Source organism: Cheilinus undulatus, linkage group 9 (genome assembly GCF_018320785.1).
Source record: "Cheilinus undulatus linkage group 9, ASM1832078v1, whole genome shotgun sequence".
NCBI lineage: Eukaryota > Metazoa > Chordata > Actinopteri > Labriformes > Labridae > Cheilinus > Cheilinus undulatus.
This window is the reverse complement of record NC_054873.1, coordinates 2806004-2819364: the sequence shown is the minus strand read 5'-3', so window position 1 is coordinate 2819364 and position 13361 is coordinate 2806004. Positions and strand designations below refer to the sequence as shown.

The window sequence follows — 13361 nt, the reverse complement described above, 5'->3', positions numbered from 1 at the left end:
AGTAAATATTTAATATGTTCTAAATAACACCAGCAACTAAATCCACCCTATAGTATTTTTACCAATTACATAACTACATGTGAAATTATCAGGATAATGTTACTGTTGTTTCTTTAAATGTTAAAAAAGCTGTTGTTCATATCAACAAAGCCCACATTTAAGATACTTTGTCCAAATTCAAAGCGCAGTAGCCTATCAGACCTCTGTGCTGATTATAGACCAATCCTACGGCTTTCATTCAGGAACAGACGTTAAAGCTTCTCCTCTTTCACTGCTGCTCCTCCCTCACCTCTCACTCAACAGTAAGCTGTATAGTTCAATTTTCAAAAAAATACAGTTAAAATGGGTTAAAATGGCAAATAGTGATTGAAAACATGGTGAAGGAGGATTTTGAAAGTAGCAGAAATGGGTTAGAAGTGGCAAAAAAAAAAAAATTCCAAAAGTGTCTAAAATGGGTAACAGTGCCCAAAAATGACATAAATGTGGTAAAAGGGGACAAAAAATGGGCTGAAATTATTTAAAGTAGCAAAAATGGGTGGAAAATTAGATAAAATGGTAATTCAAAGCATGGTAAACTGGATTAAACTGTCAAAAATTGGTTTACTGAGAAAAAAAAACAGGCAGAGAGTGGCAGAAATGGGTTGAACTGGTAAAAATAGGCATAATAAATAGTATAGTGAAATGTGGATAAAACGGGCATTAAATTAGACAATGGGGATTATAGTGGCAATAATGGGCCAAATGAGGCAACAAAAGTGACAAGAAATTGTTTAGAAGTGGCAAAAACAGGCAGAAAAAAAGTGGTGGAAAGGGTTTAAAATTTGTTTGAAGAGGCAAACATGTTTAACTTTGCAAAGCAGATGGATACGCCCATTTCCTTGTTTCTCACTGGTGAATCCATCTCACAAAGCTCCCATATGAACCGTTCGGGCCCGATTAGAAAGTGACAGGACCAATCAGCGAAGAGGGGCAGTACTTTCAGGTGCAGCAGAGTCGTGACGTAAACAAGCAGCAGCAAGAGCTGGTGCAGTTATGGAGGAAGAGATCAGCGTGGATGCTGCTAAAGCACCAGTTTTATCAGAACTTGACGACATTTCTTGGTTAAAAGAACAAAAAACAGCAGTGAGCAGGCATGTGCAGAGGGAGGGTGGAGGGGGCTGGAGCACCTGCCCTTTGCCCCTTGATGCCCAAAGTGCCCTTCTGTCAAAGTGATTGTTTTGGTTTGTTTTTTTTTCTCTCTCTCTTTATATACATATTCATTCCTGCTTGCGAATGGCCTTCCTGTCAAATAAATATGAATTTAAGAAAAAAAAAAGAAAACTCCAAATAGCCGGTCAGGGGATGCTGAGCTCCGGTGCCCTCTGTAAGACGCTCCCCCCTCCCTCTCCCTTCTCCTGCAGCGCGGAGCACAGAGACAGGCAGCAGCAGACCCCAACCCTCAGCACAGTTCTGCTTTTGTTTCTGGTGTTTCTACTCTTGGAGGTGAGTGGTGATTAAGGAAGGTCTCAAGTTCACAAATGACAAGACCAAACATAGTTAACGTGTGTTGCTAACATACACATATGAGCCACTATCTGATGTAATACGTTTGGTTTAGCTATGGCTCTTCATCATGGTCATACAGGCTAACATACTGTAAAGGGGAGAGACTACAGGTGAATAGAGGAACGTGTATCTAAAAATCCACCATCAAAATCGCCGCATTGATATGATAATTATACACTTTTAATTCAAATGCGCTGGTTTGCACACATATGCCAAGGCATTGGAGGTGAATAGGAAAAAAGGGAACTAAAACAGACCACCATCAAACTTCCCCAGTAAATTAAAGACAGTTTTTCCCCTGAAATGTTTAAATATGTAGATAAAAATCTACAGATGCAAACAGACAGAGGAAAGTCAAAATAAACACCATCTATGTGCATTTTCTAGAAGTTTTCTTGCTTTAAGAGTGAAAGAAGACATGAATGCAAAATAGACCAAAATCTCTGAACTGACCAGAACATGAAAACACAAAGTTTTAACCTGTAGAGTCCTGTCTGAAACAGATACTGCATCATTCTGACTGTAGGCTCCTCAGCTAACAACTATTCATTCTACTAGATATTTAATATTAAATATCTGACAGACAGACAGACAGACAGACCTCCTCCAGATGTGAAAGATGCACTAAAACTAAGATCATGTCACCATCAGTTAGTGTGTGCTTGTTTGGAGAGGTAATACAAATAATAATGATAGAAATAATAATAACAATATTAAATAATAATAATAATAATAAGATAATAATGGTAAAAATAATAATAATAACAATAATTATAATGGTAGAAATACTAATAATAATAATATACATGATAGAAATAATAATAACAATAATAACAAAGATGATAGATATACTAATAATAATAATAATGATGATAATAATGGTAAAAATAATAATGATAACAATAATAATAATGGTAGAAATAATAATAATAATAATAATAATAATAATAATATAATAATAATAATGGTAAAAATAATAATAATAACAATAATAATAATGGTAGAAATAATAATAATAATAATAATAATAATCATGATAGAAATAATATTAATAACAATAATAATAATTATGATAGATATAATAATAATGATAATAATAATAATAATAATAGAAATAATAATAATAACAATAATAATAATGGTAGAAATAATAATAATAATAATAATCATGATATAAATAATATTAATAACAATAATAATTATTATGATAGATATAATAATGATGATAATAATAATAATAATAATAATAATAATAATAATAATAATAATAGAAATAATAATAACAACAATAATAATTATGATAGAAATAATAATAATAATTATTATTAATTTAAAAGATCATTGAAACCCTGCGGGGATGGTGTATCAGTTGGTCCCTGTACCACTCCAGTGGCTGAAGGAGTATATGGCTGGGTAAATGGTTCACTGTAATCAGACTCCATCACCCACAGCTGCACTTCATCTAGGGAACATACTGCCATATTGCCAGGTAAGAAATGAGCCGTTCCACCAGTTGCCTTTTTATAAACTTGGGCTGCAGGCGCAGCTGTGTAAACAACTCACCAAAAAGCTCCAGTTTGTTATTGCTTCTGTTTCTGCTGCATCTTTGATGTGATCATATTTTGATTCACATGAGGTGGTATGCTTGTGTGCATAGACCTGTGTGTGTCTGTGTGTCTGTGTGACCTTGTGACAGGCCTTCAAGTGCAACTGTTTTTCACTCATTCTGTTTCATGTGGTTGTAGTGCAGAAGTTCAAAATTCAAAGTTCAATTTCAAACTTAACATCAGAGTTATAAATGTACACACCCACACACACACACCCACATGTGCACCCCCCTTCCATCTTAGGGGTGAGGGAGGGGGTCAAATGGGACAGTGCCATTTGGTAGAAATAGCATGTTTTTTCTCCATATGCCAAATATGGTCAAAATGATACCATTGGGTGGAGAGTACTAAAAATGATCAATTTAAAGGTCAAAGGCCAGACTGACACCCAGATATAATCAAATGTAAGCATTACGCTTTCATGGCAGGGAGATTTAAAAAAAAAAACAGTTTGAATGGGTTTCAATGGTGCATTTTACGTGCTAAAGGTCCCAAGTGTGAGTATTTGTCACTGCACAAAAAATAATAATGCATGAAAATCAACATTGCAGCAAATCAAAGACATAACCCAGGCTCTAATAGTCCAACACAAAAAAATCTACTTTGCATGTAGTATATTGAAAATAATTCATATTTTCTGTTTTTCCAGCTGAAAACATGGTGCCGTCATGACAAAAACCTAGCATTTAAAGGGTTAAAATCTTTGAAAATTCTAGAATAATTGATATCAATATCTAGGTCTGATGTAGCTGAAAAAATGAACTCCATGAAAGCAGAATGAAATATAAATGTATAATAATTTTAATAGCTACCATATGAGGAGCGTGTTTTACGCGCTAAAGGTCCCAAGTGTAACAAATATTTGAACGGTCCCAGAGGGTTATTAATATAAGGATATTCTGTGTATTTTATTCTGTATTCTGAAAACTCTTCACCATGGACCTCTCCCTAGTAGCTACAGTCAGTTATTCTAAATATTTAGTAGAGACTAGCAGCATAGAAAACATTGACATGGTGTCATAGCTTATTTTGTTTTTGCTTATTCTTGGGATAAACCCAGTGAAAACTAAAGAAGACATTGTTTTTGTGTGATTGATTTATTCTGTAGGAATAAGTTAAGTATACAACAACTATGTGAATGTGTGGTTATTAAAATAAGTTGATTATTAAGTCAAAAGTGGAGGGTTTTAAGCATTTTTTATCAATAGAGTAAAAGAAGTTCCCTTTTTCTTACTTGAGCCCCTGACCCCCAAAATGTCTCTGCACGTCCCTGATGGCAGTGTTATTCAACCCTGCTCAAACAAAGAGCCAAAATTGGACAGCAGCATGAATGATCTGTTTTTGTACCATCAACAAAAAGACGTCCAATGTTAAAGACAAATGATATTTGTAAAAAGATGAAAGTCAAGATTTCAAATCATGGTCATTAGACAGCAAAAAGTTGATTATCTCCTTTATTTCAAATGTCAAACATAGCAGTCAGGTTGTCTCATTTACAGACTGATCTTCAGTTATTGGTGCCAGTATGAAACACTTGACATATTTACATCCATCAAAGAATCAAAATGTTTGACATTCAGCAGACAGACATTTCAGATATGTGTTCATGCTGTTTGTTTCTGAGTACATGGTTTTTGGAGGATTTAACAGACAGAAAGGCACTAAAACAGTTATCAGAATTGATTATATTGATGAATGCAGGAAAACTGGTTCAACTTGGTGGAGAGAAATAATGTGGCATTAAAAGAAGAACTGAAAGAAAACTCAGACTGATCTGAAGCCAAAGACAAAACAATGTATGCATGATCAAGTTTTTTCTCTCTTATCTACTCAGTGTGACTGACAGGAGAGATGATCAGAGGAGCAGAGTTTTTACCTCTCTTGTGCTTGCAGGGACTAAATAATGGGTAGATTTTCTCAGTGAAGGAGCAGCCAGTAAAGGAGTAGATCAGAGCTGCAGCATCAACGTCATAAAAGGAGACCAGACCCTCCTCATAATCCACAAACACCCCCACCTTCTCAGGACCAGACTGAAGAGAGAGAGGGACTGATGGACCAGCACAAGCTTTGTACTCATTTCCATTCCTCAACCATATTGTCCAGTAACCATTGTTGGGTGTCAGTGTGATTTTTCCCTTCCTGTTGATCGACTCTCTGGCCACTCCTAAATCCCAGCCAGTCTTCCCTTTAACCTGAACCTCGTAGTAAAATCTGCCTGAAGAGAAACTCTGCTTTGATAAAACACAAACACAATGATCAAATCTCTCTGGATTGTCTGGGAGATCCTGTCTTACATCACCATGTTTAACTTGTTTCCCATCATCAGACAGGTTGAGTCTGGGATTTGCTGTATCAGGATCTAGTGTCACATCCACCTCATACTGCTGGACTCTCTTCAGCTCAGTCTCAAACAGCTTCTTCTTCTGTTCACTCATGGTCTCCTCCAGCTGCTTCACTGCTCTCACCACAGTCCCCTCATATGAAGGTGGATGGACTCTGACTTCAGTCCAGTCCTTGGTGGGTGGAGCAGCGTTCAGAGACGTGAAGTTCTGGAGGAGTTGGAGGTGGTCTTCAGAGCATGAGAGCTGCTCCACCTCAGCACGTCTCTTCTCCAGCTCAGAGATTTCCTGTTCCAGCTCTCTGATGAAGCCTTCAGCCTGTTTCTCCGTCTCTCTCTGCTTCTCTTTGATGCTGTTGATGAGCTCAGCCTGGCGTCTCTCTACAGATTCTTTCAGAGCGCTGAAGACTCCAACACCTTCTGCTATCTCTCTGTCTGCGTTCTCATCACTGAGCTCCACTGAGTGTTTGAGCTCTTCAATCTTCACTTGTCTCTTCTGGATCATCTGCTGAATTTCAGCCTCTGTCTTCCCCAGCTCGGCCTTCTTTCCTTCATATTCTTCTCTCAGAGGAACAACATCATGAGTCTTGTGGTCTGTAACTGAGCACAGCATGCAGACACACCTCTGGTCGTTCTTACAGAACAGCTCCAGCAGTTTGTCGTGCTTCTCACACATCCTGTCTTCCAGGTTCTCCACAGGGTCCATCAGCTGATGTCTCTTCAGACCTGACTTGGTCAGATGAGGCTCCAGGTGAGTCTCACAGTAAGAAGTCAGACACACCAGGCAGGACTTCAGGGCCTTCACTTTGGTTCCAGTGCAGACGTCACAGGGAACTTCTCCTGGTTTGGAAACTTGTCTCTCTGAGCTGCTGCTGCTGGATTTCTGCTGAGCTGACTGTCTGAACTGAGCAGACATCTCCTTGATGAAGGTGTTGATCCTCAGCTTTGGTCTTCTTCTGAAAGTCTCTTTACAGATGGGACACTGACAGGAGACATTACTATCCCAGTGTTCAGTGATGCAGTTTTGACAGAAGTTGTGTCCACATGGTATGGTGACAGGATCAGTGAAGACATCCAGACAGATGGAGCACAGGAACTGATCTTCAGTCAGCAGACAGCTGGCAGCAGACATCTCTACAACCTGAGGACAAAAAGGGGAAATTTAAAAAAGTTGAAAATATCTCTAAATTTTGAATTGTTTAATCATACACATTTGGATATTTGCAGGGCGCAAATTGTTTAAAAATCAGAGGGGAGGACATTCACTAACAAAAAAATATCTTGCTACTAGCCTGCAAACTATAGCTGGGCATACACCATGAACCTTCAAACCTATTCTCACCTGATGAGTTTTTAGTTTGAGGTGCGCAGTTTGTGAGGACACAACAGTCGACCTCTGCCTAATTAGCGACTCTTAACATGGATGAATTTCTGACTTGAACACTCGCAGAGCCATGAGCAGATTCTGAAACATCAGGGAATTTTTCTCGTATAAACTTCTCTCTGAGCTGATCATCAGATGATCCATGAGGGACAAAGAGCGCTACATGAGGAGAAACTCAAATCTCAACAGGTAAAAGTCAGAAAACCTCTTAAAGGTTCATCAACGGATTTCCCTCATTGATCTCATCCACAGTCACTGTGACACCTGCTGGGAGTCACGTGATTTCTCTACTGGATCAACCTTTCTTTATGACACCAGAAAAACTGGCACAACAAAGTAGGAAAGACAGGAGTTAGACATGAATGTTCCTGGCTAATCTGATTTTTATATTGTTTTAAAGCCAAAATCAAACTGATCTAAGCTCAGACTGACAGCACAGCGCTGCTCTCTTCCCACTAACTCTCTCTCTCCTCGCAATCAGTAAACAAATAATTATTCATGCTTATCATCAAAAAGAGAGAGTTTTCCTGAGGTCAAAGATCAGTCTTCCGATTACTGATTTATGGGTCTTCACTAAACAAGCCCTTACACCAGGCGTGTCAAACTCAATCACAGTTGGATTCTGGATTCAGGACGAACCTGAGGGCCTAACAGGGTCACCTTTTTTTTAAATTTTTTTTTTTAAAGGGTTTATTTTTTTGGCCTTTTCATGCCTTTATTTGATAGAGGAAGGACAGTGGATAGACTTGGAAACAGGGAAGAGAGTGGGGAGAGACATGCGGTAAAGGGCCACAGGCAGGATTTGAACCCGGGCCGCCCGCGTACATGGGTAGCGCCTTACACCACTCGACCATCTGCACTCCTACAGGGTCACCTTTTTAACCAGAAACTGTCAACCTCCTTTCACCAGTAATAAAATATGAAAAAAACACTTAGCACTGATGATAAATAATTTTGACATTTAAAAAGTTAAAAAGATACATTTAAAGGCTCACAGTCGGAGAAAAGTAAATGTATTAGTTCAAAAAGATCAAAACGTGAATTTGAAATATAATGCTTTTTAATGGCATATATATAAGAAAATGTCAAAATCATGAGTTCAAAAGGTTAAAATAGGAAATTAAAATTGTAATTATAAAATTAAAAGTCAAAATATGATTCAAAATTTTAAATTGTGAGTCTAAAAGGTCAAACTATGGGATTATGAAGCCAAAGTTTAGAATTGAAAATATGAAGTAAAATACAAAATAATTGGTTAAAAAGGTCACTTAAAAATTAGAATTATGAATCTTAAAGCTATGAGAAGTCAAAATTATGAGTTGAAATGCTCAAAGTATGAAATAAAAAGTCAGAATCCTAAGTTTGAGTCCTAATTGTGAGATGCTAAATTGAAAATGTAAATCTAAATATTTTTACTCCCTACTTTTTCAAATTTTGTGACTTAACAAGGATATCTTAAATCATCAAGGATAAGTTTACATTTTTATACTGCAGACCTCAGACTGATGGGCCAGTTAGAACAGAAATATGAGATCATCTTGGGGGCCGGATTTAATTGTTCCAGGCCGGATTTGGCCCCCAGGCCTTGAGTTTGACACCTGTGCCTTACACTCATCCTATCCCTCACTTAGTTTGTCCTTGTCTATGCGTTCTTGTAAAGCGTCCTTTGGTTTCTTGAAAGGCACTATATAAATTGAAGATATAATAATAATAATAATATTATTATTATTATGGGTCTCTGGGATAGCAGGAAATTGAGGCAATCATACTTTTGTATTGGGCGATAAGAGCTGCGTGCTTTACTAGCACCAATAAATGAAAATGTTTCGTAAACAAAAGGCTCTCTCTATCATAGGCTAATGTTTCAAACATCTGCAGTGTTTTATGTAAGATAAGGAGTGGAAATTGTTTAAACTTCAGACCTGGTCCATCCTGCTTTCACTCGTCAGTGTGAGAGCTCAGACTGTCTGACAATGGGACAGCAGTATGAGCACATAAATATTGAATTTTGGCTGTGTCATCAGTGTTTCAATCACACAGTGAATGCTGGGATTAGACCACAGAGTAGGATACATTCAGTCCGAGCAGAAGCAGGGAGAAAACTTAACCCTCCTGGGATGAAAGTTTATCATCGGGGGGGCATCAGAACCAGAAGGGGTGAAATCCAATCTAACAGCTCTTTTTACTAAGCTGAGCCAAATGATCCAGGTCTCTAAGAAAAGACACATTTCCCATCACAAGCAAGGCTGGATGGACTTTGATGGTGGAAACACAAGTAAGATCAGGGTTTGCTGAGCCAAACTCTGACAAACTGTACTGATCAGAACTGCACCACTTGGTAGACTTGGACAACATGCGAGCACCGTCTGACTCCGCCCCTCCAGATATTAGACAGCAGCTTTAATCCATGTCTACCACTGATTCTCCATGAGGGTTTTAGAAATTTTGCATGAATGTGTCAATACTCCCAACACTCAAAAGCAACTAAACCTCCCTCCGCTTTTGATTACTGAACAGTTGTCAGAGCCATGAACAGTACAAAAATGTTGACACTTTGAGAGCGCTTCTCTAAGCAGAAACCACTTCCTCTTCCCTATATATTGCAGCTAATAGTCTGCTGCAGATTTTTACCTTTCACTGTTATTTGTTGCTTGAGTAACTTTTATATAAAAGAACTGTCTCACTCAAGGTTTAGAGGTTACACTGAATATCAGCACTGAAATGAATCTATCTAGATAATGTGTGATATTATTTCACTATAAATCAATCTAGCATACTCCTAAAGATAAACTAACTTTGACATGAATATAAACTTGAACAACTAAGACCTAACATTATCTGTAGCTGCAGAAACATACAGTCAGTGGTTTGTACCAGTTGTTAAAGTCAGTAAAAACATCAGTTATGCTTTAAAAAAAACTCAAACTACAGAAACAGGAACAGACAGAAAAACTATTAAACTTCTAGATTCTTACAGAGGTGTCTAATAGTTGGGAAACACAATTTTATGTCATAATTATAAAATAGAAATAAAGAAATAAACCAGGATACTGTAGGAGACTGGGGTTGGTTGTAGCATTGCTTATTCCATCTAAATGATAGGGCTGTGTTTCATCAGGTTCTTATTAAATATTTGGTCTGATGTCACTTTTAAACCGTCTATTCTAAAAACAATGAATGGATTAAAATTTACTTAAAGAGGTTGATTCAAACCTAGACAATGTTCACTGATGATTATTATAAAGATGTTTTCTCTTTAAACTTATTTGGTGTCTCTAGCTGAAAGAATGAGAAAAATACACATTTATTTTTAATCTTAACAATCCCATTGATAACTATAGGGACAAACCAGAGTGTCTTTGACAGATAATAACTTTATGTTTATATCATTTACAAGTTTAAGATGGAGACACATTTCACTGTTAGACCCTATACTTCTCTCTAATTTAGCATTGATCACTGTCAGATGTATTGATCATGAGTAAAACACAGCAGAGGGAAAAAGTGGAACAGCCAACCCCGGTCTCCCCTACTCTCCACTTCCTCCTGAACTCTCACTGAGAGACTGTCTAAGCTAGGCTAGTTAGCTTGTAGTAAAACTGCTCTATCTGGTTTGTTCTCTTCATGGTGACTAAATAAAGCCTCTGCTTTCTACTAAACAAAGTCAATCAGTGAGATTTGTCACGTTCAAACTAGTTTCTAAGTTGGAGGAAAGAGCTGTAAAAGAGTGTAAAGTAGCTAAAGATGATCCTAGCTGTGTATTCAGTCTGATAAGAACTAGTCTGAGTTCAGTCTCTCTTCTTCAGCTTTGACTTGTGTTTAGTGCTGGACTTCAAACAACATTTAGTCTGAATAGTTAGTGTTGTTGTGTTTGTTAGTCAGTGTACTCACCAGTGTTTGTCTTCAGTTGAATTAGTCTTCAGAGAGAAACAGAGAGACGTCTCCTCTCCTGCAGCTCTGCCAACACTCTGACTAACTTTCACTTTCATTTTCAGGAACAAACAGACGTTAAAGCTTCTCCTCTTTCACTGCTGCTCCTCCTCTCACTGTTGATCTGAAGGAGATTTGATTTCCTGTAAAAAATACACTGACTTAGCTCTGGAACAAGTTTAGTTTGGTTGTTTTTGTCTGAACTGTCAGTGACTGAAAAAGTCACAGGTTAAAAGAATGAAAGCTGCATAAAAGAAAAAAACTTTCTTATTCACCTTTTCTTGTTTTTTTTTTTTTTTTACAAATAAATTCTGCCCATCTACGGGATTAACTTTTAGTACTTGTAAATGTAACCCCCATAAATTAAGCAGTTACTTTTAAAAGTTTATTGTTGTTCCTGATGTAGTTTGTATAAATGTCGACTGGGTGTCGCCAGGCTCCTTTAGTCAGAGAAAGCATGCTTTCAATGTCACACTTTAAGTTAAAGTCAGTTATGGAGTATGTTCTATGTTGACAGTTATGTGATAATTGGTTTACTTCCAAAAGAAAAAATTACTGTTCCATATGGTCATATTCTATGTTATGTATACTGAGGTTGTGAAAGATTTTCAAGTGGTTACATAAATAACAGCATCTATCGACGGCTGAATAATCCCTACGATGCTGCGGACTGAGGGCAGTCTACCCTGATGTCCTAGATGTAAAGGTTATTATGTTCTATGCATTTATGTTTATGCTAGGAAAGTGCATCTTTGTTTGAAAATGTGAGTCAACTCTTAAAAAGGGGTAGATGTGATGAAACGCGTATACAGGCCACCGTAGTCGCGGGAGTGTGACGTCATATGTGTGCTGCGTAAAGTGAGTGGAATGCACGTTGTTTACATGCTGTTAATAAATGGCTACTGAACGTCGCAGCGAGTCCACAGACTCCTCATCTTTCACACATGAGTAAATCTCATGACAGTAATTAATGGCAAAGATAGCTTAATTGCAAAACAGCCATGTCTTCCCCCTCCCGGAGTCTCTCCTCCTCCTCTGAACCAAAATAAGGCACTCCACTCTCCTCAGACGATATTTCAGCTCCCGACGCGTCCCTGTCCCGTTGTAGACTCATATCAATAGGCTCAGGGATGCTAAATACACGCTAGTCACTCTCCATAGCTGTTTATCAATATGGTACTTCAGCGTACTTCTGGACTTACTGACTTGTGATACGTCATCAATCAAAGCCAAAGTTCTGTTCCAATTCAAAGTCCGCATCGAAACAAGTTCGGTCGAAGTACCCGGATGTGGACTCGCCCCGCCCCTTTTACTGAGTCTGCTGCTGGACGTAAATAAAAATCCCTGAGGGGCTGTGACATCACACACACACAGGGAGCCTTTCGCACAACTGGTTTAGGGGATTGTGGACAGGCCAGGGGCGCTATAAAAACCTGAAAAAGTGTGTTTTGCATATGTGACCTTTAAATGAGCATTATTGTTACAGACTGCAGTATTCGCCTCCATAGCTTTAAAATCTTTTAACAGTTATTAAATGATTGAAATGAAACCAAAAATAAATTATTTTTTAATTAATGTGGTTGTTTACATCATCCTTACATGAATGAAACATACACCACCTCAAAAACACTGATATTACTGTCAGCTGGGCTGTAGTTTCTGTAATGTCCACTAGAGGGCAGCAACACCCCTCATGTTTGTTCCAGTCATCTCAGTCCTTCCTCTAGTTTTCCTCACAAAAACTAAAGCATCCTAACTTCATTACTTAGCACCTTTCCCCCCAGTAAACTGTTTATGCTTTTCTGGAATTTGACAACTTTTTACATTCTATGATAAATTTACTCCCTATTTGAGCCATTCTTTTCAATCCTGACGGAAAAAGGTGAAGCATAATGAGAACTAAAGAAAGCAGAATGTGAGTTTAAAATCACTTTATTTTCATGGCCTGATTCACATAATTAGCATCTTTCTTCCAATTCTGAAAGTTTTTTAAAAATTATATTTTGTCCTTCCCCACTTCTGACCACGTCATTAGGTACACTATCTTTACAGCGGTGTATTAGCTTGAATCCATTAAAAATTAACAGGCACTGTTTTAATCTGAATCCTAGAATAAAACTAGAAAAGCACTCGGAGAGCGCAGACCTCCACCATAGCCATATCTCCCAATAGTGAAGAACCCTTCAAAAAGTTCCTGAATCCGTCCCCATGTGCCCTGCACCACGGCATTTGCCGATTACTCCCTCCATGGTGGGGTGGAAACACAGTGAGGCAAAGCATTTGGCTTCACTACAGGTGCCAACAGATGCACCCATGGTATCACCGGACGACTGGAAGTCATGGCAGAGGGTGAATATTCCTCTATTCCTCCCAGCATTGTGAGTATTCTCGCTACAATTCGCTCTCTTTCTCTCTGTTACGCTCTGACTCGTCTCCTTGACCGGGCGTGCATCTTTCAAACTCTATAAACTCCAAAACTTTAAATAGAAACACACCCAAAATGCTGCTGGGATTGAAGCTACTCATGTCCGCCATCTCCTGGTGTAAAGTGGTAACA

General features: G+C 38.1%; 1 protein-coding gene across 1 annotated transcript; it reads right to left on the bottom strand.

The window, feature by feature from the left end:
- Nucleotides 1-4592: 4592 nt before the first annotated feature.
- LOC121514518 (E3 ubiquitin-protein ligase TRIM21-like) lies at nt 4593-10847 on the bottom strand. The gene is made up of 2 exons (XM_041794661.1): nt 10766-10847; nt 4593-6631 (listed from the first exon to the last, which is right to left on the bottom strand). The coding sequence occupies exon 2, from the start codon at nt 6620-6622 to the stop codon at nt 4979-4981; it is 1644 nt and encodes a 547-aa protein (XP_041650595.1). The 5' UTR covers nt 6623-6631; nt 10766-10847; the 3' UTR covers nt 4593-4978.
- Between the last annotated feature and the right edge of the window lie 2514 nt (nt 10848-13361).

Bases quoted from the DNA above. Each gene is read 5' to 3' on its own strand.
- LOC121514518 (XM_041794661.1), bottom strand. From the start codon at position 6,622: ATGTCTGCTGCCAGCTGTCTGCTGACTGAAGATCAGTTCCTGTGCTCC.